This window comes from Ctenocephalides felis, unplaced genomic scaffold (assembly GCF_003426905.1).
Source record: "Ctenocephalides felis isolate EL2017-DRISC unplaced genomic scaffold, ASM342690v1 CF-g0.4_SCAFFOLD_03570, whole genome shotgun sequence".
NCBI classification, from domain to species: domain Eukaryota; kingdom Metazoa; phylum Arthropoda; class Insecta; order Siphonaptera; family Pulicidae; genus Ctenocephalides; species Ctenocephalides felis.
The window spans coordinates 10,668,952-10,680,340 of NW_020539724.1; the positions used below are offsets into that span (position 1 = coordinate 10,668,952).

At 31.3% G+C, this 11,389-nt stretch overlaps 1 protein-coding gene across 1 annotated transcript; it reads left to right on the forward strand.

The window, feature by feature from the left end:
- Nucleotides 1–264: 264 nt before the first annotated feature.
- LOC113383217 (regulator of G-protein signaling 9-like) lies at nt 265–9,505 on the forward strand. Its single transcript, XM_026621463.1, is given in 18 exon segments — nt 265–361; nt 1,768–1,822; nt 1,893–2,004; nt 3,232–3,420; nt 3,606–3,635; nt 3,637–3,756; nt 3,759–3,797; nt 5,107–5,297; nt 5,368–5,559; nt 5,639–5,860; nt 6,033–6,205; nt 6,270–6,414; nt 7,663–7,784; nt 7,852–8,100; nt 8,166–8,482; nt 8,556–8,735; nt 8,837–9,111; nt 9,223–9,505. Coding segments are annotated over 18 exon segments (2,772 nt in total). The 3' UTR covers nt 9,287–9,505.
- The last annotated feature ends 1,884 nt before the right edge of the window (nt 9,506–11,389 follow it).

Here is an 11,389-nt window from a genome sequence, read left to right on the forward strand (position 1 = left end):
TGCAAATGTTCGAAAGTCATGTAAGAATATTATATTATATGACGAAATGCGTTTATACAAAGTTTCGTCGCATATTAAAATGTAATTAGGTACAAATTTGCAATTTGCAAGAACATGGAATGGATTAGGGTTGTTTCGCCTTGTACAAATATTAGATTGTAAGAGTCGAATTTGATAATTGTAATTTAAATATTAATCAAAGTAAAATTGATATTTTAAAATCCTATATAATAATTTTATTAAATTATTTTTTTTTTATTGCAGATGGAAGAGTTAGTACGGGAAATGCTGGATCCCGAAAATGGTGTCCGTGTGCGCACTCAAAAAATGTTCCTCACATTTATACCATTCGCTTTTATAGGTAAGTTACTATTATTTACTTTAATTTATTTATAATATAATACAATAAATTTATTTCAATCACTATAGCACTTAGCCATTACATCATTTTTATTTTATTCATTACTACCTGCCCTTGATCTTTATTATACATTTTTCTGTGGGTGAGGGTAGCCTAGTGGTAAGATGCACGGATCAAAAGTTCCATTGACCATAAGGTTCTGGGTTCGATCCCCGGTCTAGAATAGTTGATGATGACCTGCCATGCTAATACCGAAGAGAGCTTGGATCTCTGCTGAGTTATAAAAGCATTACTGAAACTATTCAATTTTTGTTTAAATTATATTTAATATTCATCATTTTGCGAAAGACACAGTGTGTTTTATATACGTTATGGCAAATATTTAAAATTTCAAATTGTGCTATATTTATTTCTATACATATTTATATCAGCATCAGAATTTGGTTCGAATCTCCAGCAATAGCAGAATTGAAAATATAAAATTAAAGTAGATTAAGAATTGTTAGAAGTTGTAAAATACAAGAAAAAAATGTATTAGAAGTAAGAAGGAAAAAAAGCTTAGTTTAGAAGATGAGAAGAATATATTGAGAAACAAAAAGAAGATTGAAAATCAGTAAAGAAAATTGAATGGAAGATTAGGATAAAAAAAGAGATAGTATATATATATATATATATATATATATATATATATGGTGAATGTATAAGAAATATATATATATATATATATATATATAAGAATTGTATAGAATATGATGAAAAATAATATGAATGATGTAAGTGGCTAAAAATGCTGTAAAGCGGAGGCCAATATTTTTTTTTTAAAAAAAGATTTTATGCAGTATCATCATTTAAGACGTTACACTATAATAGTTCCTCATTTACTATTAATTGCTTTCCAAGCTACTTTTTTCTTCCAATACTTGCCAAGTCAACATGATTACCAGTATCGCCTTCAGTAAATCTGATATTCGGTTTATTTTCAATTTACACAAGTTTTATTTGCCTTCGTTTAGTACACACGGGTTTCATGAGAAGTAGGTACTACCCCTTTATTCGCCCGTCGAAGTACCCATATATACGTATACACATTCTTTGAACAAATATTATATCTAAACATTTCTGTCGGTGTAATATGCCGCTCGTTTCCTTTATATAAATATTCTGACAAGTCTGACATTCTATTCGATTTTACATATTTCTAAAATTACTCGTGAAAATGGATTAAATTATGCGGGATTTGACGAACAGAAAGGACTGACAACCTCCAAATTATGCAACAGACAAAATATTAAATGACTAATATCACACCTCGATTTTCATATTTTATATAGTGAAAAATAATTAGTAAATTAACATATTTACACTATATTTTATTACGTTTATTTATGTGTCTTTTTCCTTTACAGGTTATGATTTAATTGAATGGCTAATGGATCGACTTGTAATTGAGGAATCAGGTAACTTATATATAATCTTTTATTTCTGGTAACATTAATATTCTGTTATCTAATACACTTGTGTTTTCTGAATTTATAGAAGCATTAAATATTGCAAATCAGTTGTGCCAGCACGGATATTTTTTTCCTGTCAGCGACTCTAAGAATCTTGTGGTTAAAGACGACAGCTCTTATTATCGATTTCAGGTAATAACTGATATATAAATTTATATATATATATATTTATATTTTCTGTCCTTGATAATTGTTCATTTACGAATGTAATTACTTACACCAGAACCTGTGTTTACTCAACTCCACTCCATCCACAAGCGTTCTAACACTGGAAAACACCATACTGTTGTTTTCCAGTAACCCTGATTTATTTTTACACTCAATTTTCTCTTTTGCTAAGTGCGCATGTGAGCAATGTTGCAGTAAAAGCAATAACAATGTCGTTAATTTTATATTCGGCACGCATTTACGTTTACCCAAGGCAACATGTTTCATGTCATTTTGCCATTTTCGATTTTAATTAAACATTATGAACGCATGTGCAGAGTAAAATTCTAATTATACACTATATACATTTGGCGGATTTTGACGATGAAATATGAGAGGAAGATATATTCACAATATTTTTGTTATTTTTTTCTGTTTTGCAGTTTAAATAAAATTGGGACTAGTAATAAATTAAATGAACATTTTAAAGTTACTTCAATAGTATTGCCATGAAAGTACAAGGCGGCTCCACCGTGCGCCGTAGCACTTGGGTTACGGCGTAGACTTATTTTTTAAATGTTTGTTTCATCAGGTCGATTTGAACATTGTTTCTGTTTTTTATTGAAACTTTGAATATTGTTCTATGTTATATATTTGTTTTATCAAATTTTTAGACATACGTAGAATACATTACCTACATTACAAATTTATGTTGATTACGTGTTAGTAATATATATATATTATATTATATATATATATATATATATATATATATATATGTATAATATCCTTTCCCCTGTATTCTTATGAAGCTAATGAAGCTCCTCGTAAAACCTCAGGAAGCAGAATACGATCAGAGGATCTCATTGCGTAGCAGCTTCGCTTTCTGCTTTCCCATTCCTATATATTCGGTATCGGTTTCCTATACATAATGCATACGTTATCTCCACTCTATAAATATAGACGATACATAGAGAATACCTTCTCTACTGTATTACCTAAATGTATATCAGGGATATATGGAACCTAAGTATTGCATATTTAATCAATAGCCCGTCATTGGTGATTGAATCGTGTCCAGGATTGCAATTGATGTATTACATAGGAAATAATTAAAATATTAATCCTTGTTTCAATGTGCATGGGCATGCATTAATTGGAATGTGCATAGGCCATACTTTGAATAATTAGAAATAAATCTATTTTATTTAGGTACCTTACTATTGGCCATGGCAAAATCGACCTCCTGACAATGTTGAATATGCGATCTATCTTTTGAAAAGATCGATGAGGAATCGACAGAGGCATGGCCTGAGGGAGTACGAAGCAGAAGCCCTGGCTTCCCTCAAAAACAACCTGAAGGCGAAATGGGATTGTATCACCATGCAAGCTGAGGAACAGGTAATAGAATTGATAGAAATTATACCCTAATACTTATAATTAAAAAAACAACACAACCAACAACTTACTTCAAATTTTGAAAGACCATGGTAATATATTTATTCTGCATATATTTTATAGGAATGAATAGGTTTTTTTATATATAGGGTCAATTTATATTACCAATATGTATATTTTTTCTCCAGGTGAAAATAGCAAAAGAACGTAAAAAAGAGCGATAAAATAATCGCAGACAGTCAGGAGCGTGCATTCTGTCGGCGCGTGTACCGGCCTCCGCCTGGTGTGTCGAGTTCTCTGGAACCTTGCCCGGTGCCCCTCGAGGGACAGACACGGCCGGACGAGGGCGAAGAACCCTTGTTGATGATGTACGAAAAGAGGTAAGTAACACTTCTTCACTAAATAATAATAATATTTTAATTCGATACTAAATAATATTTATGAATTGTTAATATTAATATGTCATTGGCGATAGTAAAATGAATATTATATGTGTTTGTTTCGAATACTCTGTTCGAAATAATTAATTTTTATTTAGCACGTAGTTCGACATATATCACATGTTAAATAGACTTCATTAAATTAATGTCTATATAGTGGTATGCTTTGTTTATATTTGTTATGTATTTTGATACAAAATGCTTTGAAATCTTGTTATAATTATGTATTGTATGAGGTACAATAAAAATTAATTGGAAAATGGAATTGTAAAGCATGATGATTTAATGAACATATATGTAATTTTGATTACATTTTGAAATATATAATTTTAAATGCAATTGCATCATATAATCCTACAAATTTGTTGCGAGGTTCTTAAAAAATGTTATACTTTACTCTTTTTAATTTTTTTATATATAATTTTTTTTCACAAGTTTTATGCCTCAGTTGTTTCAATTTGAAAAAGCCACTTTCTAAATACGTAATATAATCTTAGGAAATAAAAACTGCTCGCAAACGACTAAGGATATTTTCATTCCATTACAACGTTTATTTTTTGCTGACGACGCAAAAATATAATTAAACGATTTCAACGAAATTGCTTATTTTAAAACGGAAATTTTTCGCTTCTCTTCATAGTGTAAACTGGTAATTATTATTATAAGCATGCAATTTTGTAAACTAAAATTCCTGATCATGAAACTTTTAATGATTCAATTTAAAGCACTCTCCACATTGTTTCTATAATTAAATGAATTAATTGTATAAGTTATATATGCATATTAAATTTTATATTGATTGAATAAAATATTGTCAATTAGTAATGCACTAATAATTTTATTTAAAATTTTATGAACTAGTTTTAACTTTATAATCTGTACTTTATTATAATTATGACTTATTTCGAAAGTTTTTATGCTACCCGTTGACCTATTTTTAGTTGTGAACACAGAAATACTTAGACAAAGGTCCATTATCGATTCTGTCAAAGTTTGCGAAATAGACAAAGGTCCATTATCGATTCTGTCAAAGTTTGCGAAATAAATGGTTGTTGTATTTATCTCGTAATTAATTGATAAATAATATGGTTTCTCTCAGACATTCGTACACTAAATAGCCTTTTGATTTGGGTTTGACTAAAGGTCTGATATGTATGTGGAAACATTGTGGTTTAATTGCCATCTATGATAACGATGTAGAATGGAAATGAAAATATTTTATCATTATTTTATTGTTTTTTTTATCCAGGTGGAGCTTCTGCGATCGAGTTTGACTCGAACGAGGGTAAAAGTTTCTCAAGCTGTCGAAGGGTTGGTGCAATACGCGGAAACATACGCGGAGTACGACCCTTTGATTACACCTTCTCTGCCTTCCAACCCTTGGGTATCTGAAGACACCACTTTTTGGCAACTGAATGGACCCATGTGAGATATTGAACTATTGTATTTATATAAAGGTATAAATATGATCGTCAAATCTATTTTTTTTTCTATTTCCAGTGTGGAACACCAACTGAAAACGTGTTAGACGTTGGGCCCATTCCATGGAGGAGTTGGTGTCAGACCCCACGGGTCTGCAAGAATTTACAGCTTACCTAAGGAAGGAGTACAGCCACGAGAACATCCGATTCTGGACGGCGGCCAATGATCTGAGGCGATCAGCCCACTCGCAAATTCAGCGGAAAGTTAAAGAAATTTATGAGTGAGTAGAAAAATAATACAATAAGCATAATTTTATTTCCTAATGACATTTTTTATTACATTACCGATTTCTTCTACAGGGAATTTTTGGCACCTGGAGCTCCTTGCGAGATCAACATCGACGGCAAAACTATGGAACGAGTCCAAAAGGAGCTTAAAGCTCCCACGAGGTTCGCTTTTGACGCGGCGGCAGAACACGTGTACGCGCTGCTCCTGAAAAAGGACTGTTATCCCCGATTTGTTCGCAGTGAACATTATAAACAATTGCTGGCTGCTGGTGTTCAACCTAGTCAGAAAAAACGGTAATTATAATCAATAATAATAAAATTGCTATATATTCAAAATAAGAAATCTAAAACCCTATCTACCTGATGTTTTACATTTTGATGTTGATGTATCTTTATTTTCATGAGTGTACTGAATTATTTTAGGATGGCCTAATAGAAAATATGAAGTAGGTTCTTTTCGTTATAGATTCTTTGGTTTCGGTGGTGCTGCTCGAAAAAAGACATCAACGACAACTCCTCCAAATGCAGCACTTCTTCAACAAACCACTGGTTCCACATCTTTAGTACCTCATACTGGTGTGGTTCCGACAAGCGCGCACGTACCTGGACCAGTTCATCCTGCGCCGGTTGCTTCAACAGGTAATAATAGACATTGAATGTATAAAAATGGTAATAAATAATAAATATAATTACCATTTTTTAGCTACTGGGCCCGGCCATTACCGAAGACGAGGATCCGACAGGAGCCTGAGCGGATCTGCCCACGAATTGGCCGTTGGTCAAGGCAACAAAACAGGACTGGTACCCCATAGTCACAGCCAAAGCAACCTTAGTGATATTCCATATAGGTATTTACAAAAAACAAGTTAATCAAATATAAATTTAGTTTATATACTACATTATCATAATCATAATTCATAATACTAAAAATCACACCGCGACTTTTGTTATATTAAAAATTACCGCGACTTTCAGAGGCGACATACCAGGCCCGCATCAGTCACCTCAGGCTTCGTAAGTTTTGGCATTTGAATGAATAAATGTGTATATTTCTGATATAACTGAAAATAACTTTAAAGACTCTTCATGCACGGATAAAAGAATTTGATGAACAAAAATAATCAATATTTTTATCACTAATTTTTTGACATCTATATTTTGCAAACTGTTCATCATTTTCTCCTAAACTAAAAAGAAACTTTTTAGATTTTCTGGTTTTTCAATATTTCTCTGAAGATTTTACGTTAAATTTTATTCTGCTTTTTGAGAATATAAAATCTAGCGAAGATGTGTGTGTTACCACTCTTTTCAGACTAACTCAAACTTTTTCTATTGGTGTTTAGGATTTTTGAATCATTGATTGATTGTTTTTGAAAATGTTTGATTTTAATCATCGATATTTTAATGTGTATCACAAAAAGTTATTTCTAATAGCTAAAGCACCATCTATTATCTTGATGTGATCTATTTTTTGATGTTGTGTATATTATAGTTGTATTTTTTTTTTATTAGAAGACATGGATAGATATACTTATGAATAATACTAAAATATTACTATTCTTGTACGTTGATATTTTTATGCTTTTTTTAATTTTACTGAAGTTAAGTATACATTTATTACAAGCACCCTGTCTATTTCATAAGTGAAATCGATGAAAATCAATTTAATTTAGCGTTTATTAACAGGATTGTATGAGAATTGATATGGTAATTTAATAGATTTAGTGATCAATAAGAGATTGTTGAACCTCTCTATATATTCTGGCTAGGATATTATATTCGGTGATAGTCTTGTCATTCATGTTACTTAAATGGATAAATTGCTATCGGTTTATCAAGCTGTTAATTAACGTTTCTATAGCCATATAGAAATTAATCAATATATTCTGGAGATGAAATCATTTTATAGTTATTTCAGAAAAACTATTTAAGAGAAAGATACGTAAGTTTTGCTTATGGCGAGAGAAAATATTGTAATTTAGAGATTTTATTTTATATAATTTTGTTTTTAAGAAGTGACGTTGTGGGTAGATTAATAAATAAATAATAAAAAGTAGGTGCACAAATATAAATTTATTTAATGAAAATTTAAACAGTCGAGAACCAATCGCCGGAGGCAGTTGCGATGACGCAGACCTGGACAGAAGAGGAAATACTTGTGATGTATGTCCCTGGGAAACTGGGCCTGAACCACCTCCAAGCAGACGAACACCAATGGGTAACAATCCTATAAATCTAACTCATTACATAATTATCAATCCCTAAACTTATTTTTTAATTTTTAGCTTCCACTTCCGAAGAGCCCTCAGGTGCGGTGAGTCCTGCGTCTTCAGCAGGCAAATCGCGCAAAAACTCGAATACAGATTCGTTTGCCGGGGTGATGAAAGTAATGTGTCAGCTTCTAATGCCGCAATTATTGGAGCTAATTCGACTAGTGCAATTGCTGCAGCAGCAGTCGGCGAGGTTGCGGAAAGATTGCGTCGCACTTGCGGGATTCGACAGAGTACTATGGACTGTGATAATAGATCAACAAGGTTACTATCGGAATAAATTCTAAACACTTTGCCGAGCTTATCTTCACTAAATTCAATTTGTTTCAGAAGACTTTCGATAGCAGCTCAACCAGAGCACAGACGAGCATCAGTAACTTTGCCAAGTACTACGACGAGCGGTTTGGCTAGTTCTTCCCTGTTTTTATCCGCGGATCATGCTCTTGCCTTACCCTTAATCATCCCACAATCGCGATCTGGGGAAATTACAAGTGCAGTAGTTGCAACCCCTAGAACTCCTAGAACACCTGCGATTAGTGTTAGTGAATCACTGCATGGACAACGAGAGGACACTTTGCAAGAACAACCTGAGGAACAACAAGAAAAAGATGATACTGCTGGAAGTGAAGTACTAGCGGATAGCCAGGTATGAAAGTTACTGATTGTCCCATAATTGAGGTGCGATTGTGGATATTACGTGTATTAATTGTTTGCCATAGTTATTGTTATCGGAACCTGCATCATCCAGTGAAGGCACTCCGTTACCGACGCCAATTCCTCCTAACATTGCTGGACAAACAGCGATTGCGCCGCTTGCAGAAGTTGAAACAGTTGATCCCACTGCCGAAGAAGATTTTGCACTTGTTGAACCTCAACCTAGGTCTACGCAGAACGTACAAGTATAAGTTTGTTTAATCTTATATAATAAAATAAAACTTCTTATCAAAGGAAGCATATCAATGTCTCAATGTCGTCTTACATTTTCTTTTACCATTCTAAGATGAAGCTGCCTCATCAATTGTCCGAATCGTCCAAAAAGAGCGAAGAAAATGTGACTCGTACCTCTGAGGAATCTGTGTCAGGAGAAATAACTGATGAATCAAAATCGACTCCAATTAATGACACAGAAGATGGCAAAACTAGTGATAAATCAGAAACTAAAGTTGGTGATAAAAATGATTCAAAAACAGAAGGACCAACCGAAGAATCGGATCAGGCCGCTGGAACCAGCGCAGAGGATGAACAGAGGCGAGAAGTTTGCCCATGGGAAGACGAGTAAGTGCGACTTTTGTAAAAAATAATCGAACTAGTAAAAATGATTGCGAGATAATTGAATCTCTTAGTAAGAAATTAATTTTTCTATAATAAATAGGTATATTATTTCAGAGAAACGTGTTTAGTGGACACTACGCCGTTCGTGAAAACTTATGCCACGCTCGGTTATCTGTGAAAATTGTGTTTTGGTTTACGTACTGTATTTCAAAATACTTCAACGCATTTAAGCGTTATGTACTAATCCTATAATGACTAAACTAAAAATTCAAAATGATATTGCGATCTATGATTCTTCATAAAGTAATTGAGAAAAATAACGCCCTTACCACTTCTACCAAAAATTTATAAAAATTTACATAATGAGGATATTCAAAATTTTATAAAAGTCTTGATTTTTTTTTTGTAACCTTGTACGAACAAAATTTTCGGTTAAAACTATACAAAATTCAGGATATTCAAAATTTTATACAAGTCTTGATTTTTTTTTTTTGCAACCTTATACGAACAAAATTTTCAGTTAAAAATATACAAAATTCTGAAACTAGTTAATAACTAGTAATTATTTACTAACGACATTTAAAAGACTACATTTTTAAGGGGATGAAAATACAGATAGTTAAATTTAAATGCAATTTGCAGAAATCACTCCAATTTCTGCTCCAAGGGGTTTTACGAACAAGTATTTGATGATGCAGTTTAAATTAAAATTCCTATAAAATCCATAGACATAGCAAATATATATTTTCAGTCTACAATTATCAATTATTATTATTTTGTTCATATTAATATTTTTTAAGTAATTTATCTCAAGCGAAAACAGTTAATAGCAAATTCATGTTCGTTAGTCGGTATAGGAAAAGCATAATTACAGTTGACGCGTTTAAAAAAAAGTAGGACTTTATTATCAAAAATTTGCACTTGTGTTAAATTTTAATTAATAAAGTTCATGAAATGAGACAAAGTTGTCAAAACAATTTGAAACTTATTTGCAGAGCCCGCAATAGGTTCCATATTCTGACAAACTTTTGTCCCATTTCAACAGTATTTGAATATTTATACTAGCAAAAATTTATTAGCAAATAATTTAATAGTTTTCATATAATGACCAATTTTGAATTTTAAACAGAGCGTTTTGAATAGTCGCCGTTGTTTATTTCGCCGAAATAAAAATATTTCTGTGTAGTGTGAAATTACTTGCATCTAGTGTAAGGAGTAAAAGTATACATTAAGCCATATAAAATATATTTATTAATAACTTATCACATATTTCAGTGTGTAACGATAAAAGATGTAGTGTAATTCGATGTATTAAATTTAAAATTTGTTATTTTGAGCCTGTAATTTGAGATCACTTCAACGTGAGGAAGACAAAATAATTGCGAGCGTAAATCAACAACTTTTTAAAAAAGTCTCCAAATCGTCGGGAGGTCTCTTATTAAAAAAACGGCTAAGTAAAAATAAATTTGTAAACGTTTCATATATTTGCTACTATTATCTTAGTAGCATTAAATTTACAATAGTTTAAGATAAAAAATTATTCCAAAAATCAAAAAAAAAAAATTAACCCGATAGGTTTTGTAGCTTGTAACCCATTATTAGTGTACGGAATCTATTTGTAATGTATAAGAATATATTTGTATCACATATAATGCATGATTAAATTTGACTTATATAATAAACTAATTTTAACATAACCAGATATAAATGGATGAAAAAAATTAAAAACCAAAAATATATGTATTTATATACGTTGGCATATGTACCGAACGCTTTTTGTCGGTGTAATCGTACGCAAATTAATATAAATTACACATATTATATCCAGTTTAGATTTTAAGTAAAAGACGAAATGAACCACGCGACTTTAATAAAATATTTCAATGGAAAATTATCGCTCTTATTAATTTTTAATATCAGTGATTATTGCTTCCAAGAATGGCCCATGATAATGTTATTGCTGGTCTAGGTATTTTCGCTTGGGTAAATCTTTACTAAACAAATATTAAATAAAAAATACTATTAATTATGCATATTCATAGTTTTACTTTACTTTGATCCATCGTTTCAATTTAATAGAAATTATTACATTTTTTTATTGGATTTGAACCTGTAACTACTTTTTGGTAATTAATTTTATTTAATAAAAATCTCGATTGGTAAAGACACAATTATTCTGCTAAACAAATGAATACAGATGAATTATTACAAAATAAAATACATAATTACTTAAATAATAATGTTGAAGAAAAATCATATTAAAATCCAACAAGAATCTAAT